Source organism: Mus caroli, unplaced genomic scaffold, assembly GCF_978045245.1.
Source record: "Mus caroli unplaced genomic scaffold, Mus_caroli_1 scaffold_5, whole genome shotgun sequence".
Classification (NCBI taxonomy): domain Eukaryota; kingdom Metazoa; phylum Chordata; class Mammalia; order Rodentia; family Muridae; genus Mus; species Mus caroli.
In genome coordinates, this window is record NW_028227260.1 from 129,727,583 (window position 1) to 129,730,656 (window position 3,074).

General features: G+C 40.5%; 1 protein-coding gene across 1 annotated transcript; it reads right to left on the bottom strand.

Annotated features, from left to right (window-relative positions):
* Positions 1-483: 483 nt before the first annotated feature.
* Positions 484-1,437, bottom strand: LOC110287149 (olfactory receptor 5J3-like). Its single transcript, XM_021153798.1, has one exon. It carries the CDS (start codon positions 1,435-1,437, stop codon positions 484-486), a length of 954 nt encoding a protein of 317 aa, XP_021009457.1.
* Between the last annotated feature and the right edge of the window lie 1,637 nt (positions 1,438-3,074).

Genomic DNA, 3,074 nt, shown 5'->3' on the forward strand with positions numbered 1-3,074 from the left:
AGCACTGAAGAGCCTTCTGAATCTTTAGCATAGATGTAGACTGAATCTAATTCAACCTATGTTGCACCACATGAATCCTCAATGTAAGTAAATGAATGAATGAACAGTGTCAGTTACAATCCACTTGCTACTTATGCTTAATTCTGCAAAACATGGTGAGATTAAGTGTTTTCTAGCCTACCTACTATCTGAGAATTATTTTAACTTCTAACTAGCATTATACAAGCTCACATATAAATATGTCAAAATGACATATGTATAGTCCTAAACTTAGATCTTTTTCTTCTTAAATATTTCTCATCAAACAACTGTCTCAGAAAATATAGATTATATTACACATATAATCTTTCTAGGCCTATTATATTTCGACTTAACTACACAAACAGTTCTAAACACTTAACCAGAGAAATTAAATTGTTCTTAACAAGCTTTCATATGTAGTACAGGAAAACACTGATCAGATTGTGAGTCTTCTTAAATCTATTATCTCTTGAGACACAAAATAGATTCTTGACTGTGCCTCAGTATTTTCTGTAGGGCAACTTTCACTTCCTGATTTCTCAAACTGTAGATGAGAGGATTCAACATAGGAATCAACATGGTATAAAACACGGAGATCATCTGATTTCCTGCTTGAGATCCATGCCAAGAGGGTTGCAAGTACGTGTACATCGTTGTTCCGTAGTACAGAGCAACTGCAGTCAAGTGTGATGCACAGGTGGAGAAGGCTTTCTGTTTGCCAGAAACTGATGGGATGCCCATGATAGTCATGAATATAGACAGGTAGGAGACAAGAATTACCATAACAGAGGTGACAAGGGTGAATCCACCACAGCCAACAACCAAGATTTGGGTTACCCAGGGATCAGAACAAGCCAATGCCAGCAGTGGGGGGATATCACAGAAGAAGTGTGAGATGACCTGTGGCTGGCAGAATGACAGCTGTGTGATGGAAGTTGTTACAGCAACCATGTTAAGTAACCCACCAAGGTAACAACCTGCTACCAAGAGGAGACAACGAACTTTTGACATGGTAATATGGTAAAGCAATGGCCGACAGATGGCTGTGTATCGGTCATAGGCCATGGAAGCCAAAATGTTACATTCAGCAGAAGCGAAGACTATGAACAAGCCCATTTGAGCCATGCATCCAAAGAAAGAAACTTCCTGTAGCTGAGATAACAAGTTGACTAAAGTCTTTGGGGTTGTGATGGAAGAGAAACAGACATCAAGGAAGGACAGATTTGAGAGAAAAAAATACATAGGTGTATGGAGGCGGTGGCTGACTTGAATTAGCACCACAAGCCCTAGGTTCCCCAGCACAGTGATGAAATAAATAATAAAAAAGAGTCCAAAAAGTAGGACTGCAAGCTGATAGTTATCTGTCATACCAAGAAGGATGAATTTAGTCCCTGCAGATGAATTCTTCATTGACATGACTGAGAATCACTCCCGACTTGTTAAAAACTCTTTAGGCATGCTGTGAGAAAATAAAAGTAAAAATAGCTGATGTACATAAAGTACTCCTCCAAACACATGAATCAGGGAACTACCCAAGTCTTCCCCTTATCTGTAATCACATGCCTATCCCCTTTCCTTTCAGGAGTTCCATTTCTAGACAAAAATATGTACTATGAAAAGGCTAAAGAGGCACAGAAAAGGAAGACTGAGGCTAACAAAACTCAAGCACTAAGAGGACTTTAGGAGGGAAAGAAACAACAAAGGCCTAGGAGGCCAATGGGATATCATTTGTCAAAGTGGGGATTTACTACATGTGCCTACAATAACAACAACAACAAACAACAAAACAATGACAAAATAAAATAGTGCAGTTGAATTTCATCTCATTTTCCCTCCTGTGCCTATGGGATGGACATGAGGCATGAGACTAAAAAATGACAAATGGGTCAACTAATTTAATCACAGACTACCTCTCCCCACTCCTTCAGAATCTGGACCATTATTTTTGACAGAATAGGAGTTACCATTACTCACCATTGACGTTGGTTAGCAAAGCGTTTTCCAAAGTCGTGGTCATCGTCTCACTGAAGTACCATTACAGGGATTAGAATACCCACAAATGACCACAGGGTGTTGAACTCTGATGTGAATCACATATATCCTATGAGGGAGCAATCAAAGAAGGGCAGACCTCCCCTGGTTTGTACAGCTTCCAGTTCACGAGCTGTCTGAGCCTTTGACCATTCCTAAACAAAAGGGAACGCAGGTGCAATATTAACTCACTCCCAAGTGCACTTAGTGAATAGTTGTGTCTCGGCAAATGACTGAATAGCAAAGTAGTTGATGTTAGATAGTATCAGGAGTGCATGGGGTCTGGCCCTCCCTCTTATGCTCACAGACTATCTCTGATGTTAGCTTGCTACCTCACACAAATACCAGGCCCTTGCCCTAGGTAAAGACCAGACAACAGAATGTGTGCACCTATGCAGCTCCATCTCCATGTATAAAAACTCAGCCAACTCCCACTCCATCTGGATTACTGGACAGCCATTGTGCAATGGAGTCTAGAGTGGCTCCTCAATTTGCCTAGTAGCAGCATAAGAAGACTTTGAAAGAGTGACTGCAACCTTGACTAAAAAGAAAGTCCCGTCTGGTGATTCCTCAGAAAATTGGACATAGTACTACCAGAGGATCCAGCAATACCTCTCCTGGGCATATATCCAGAAGATGTCCCAACAGGTAAGAAGGACACATGCTCCACTATGTTCATAGCAGCCTTATTTATAATAGCCAGAAGCTGGAAAGAACCCAGATGTCCCTCAACAGGAGAATGGATACAGAAAATGTGGTACATTTACACAATGGAGTACTACTCAGGTATTAAAAAGAATTTATGAAATTCCTAGGCAAATGGATGGATCTGGAGGGCATCATCCTGAGTGAGGTAACACAATCACAAAGGAACTCACACAATATGTATTCACTGATAAGTGGATATTAGCCCAGATACTCAGAATACCCAAGATATAAGATACAATTTATGAAACTCAAGAAGAACAAAGACCAAAGTGTGGACACTTTGCCCCTTCTTAGAATTGGGAACAAAACACCCA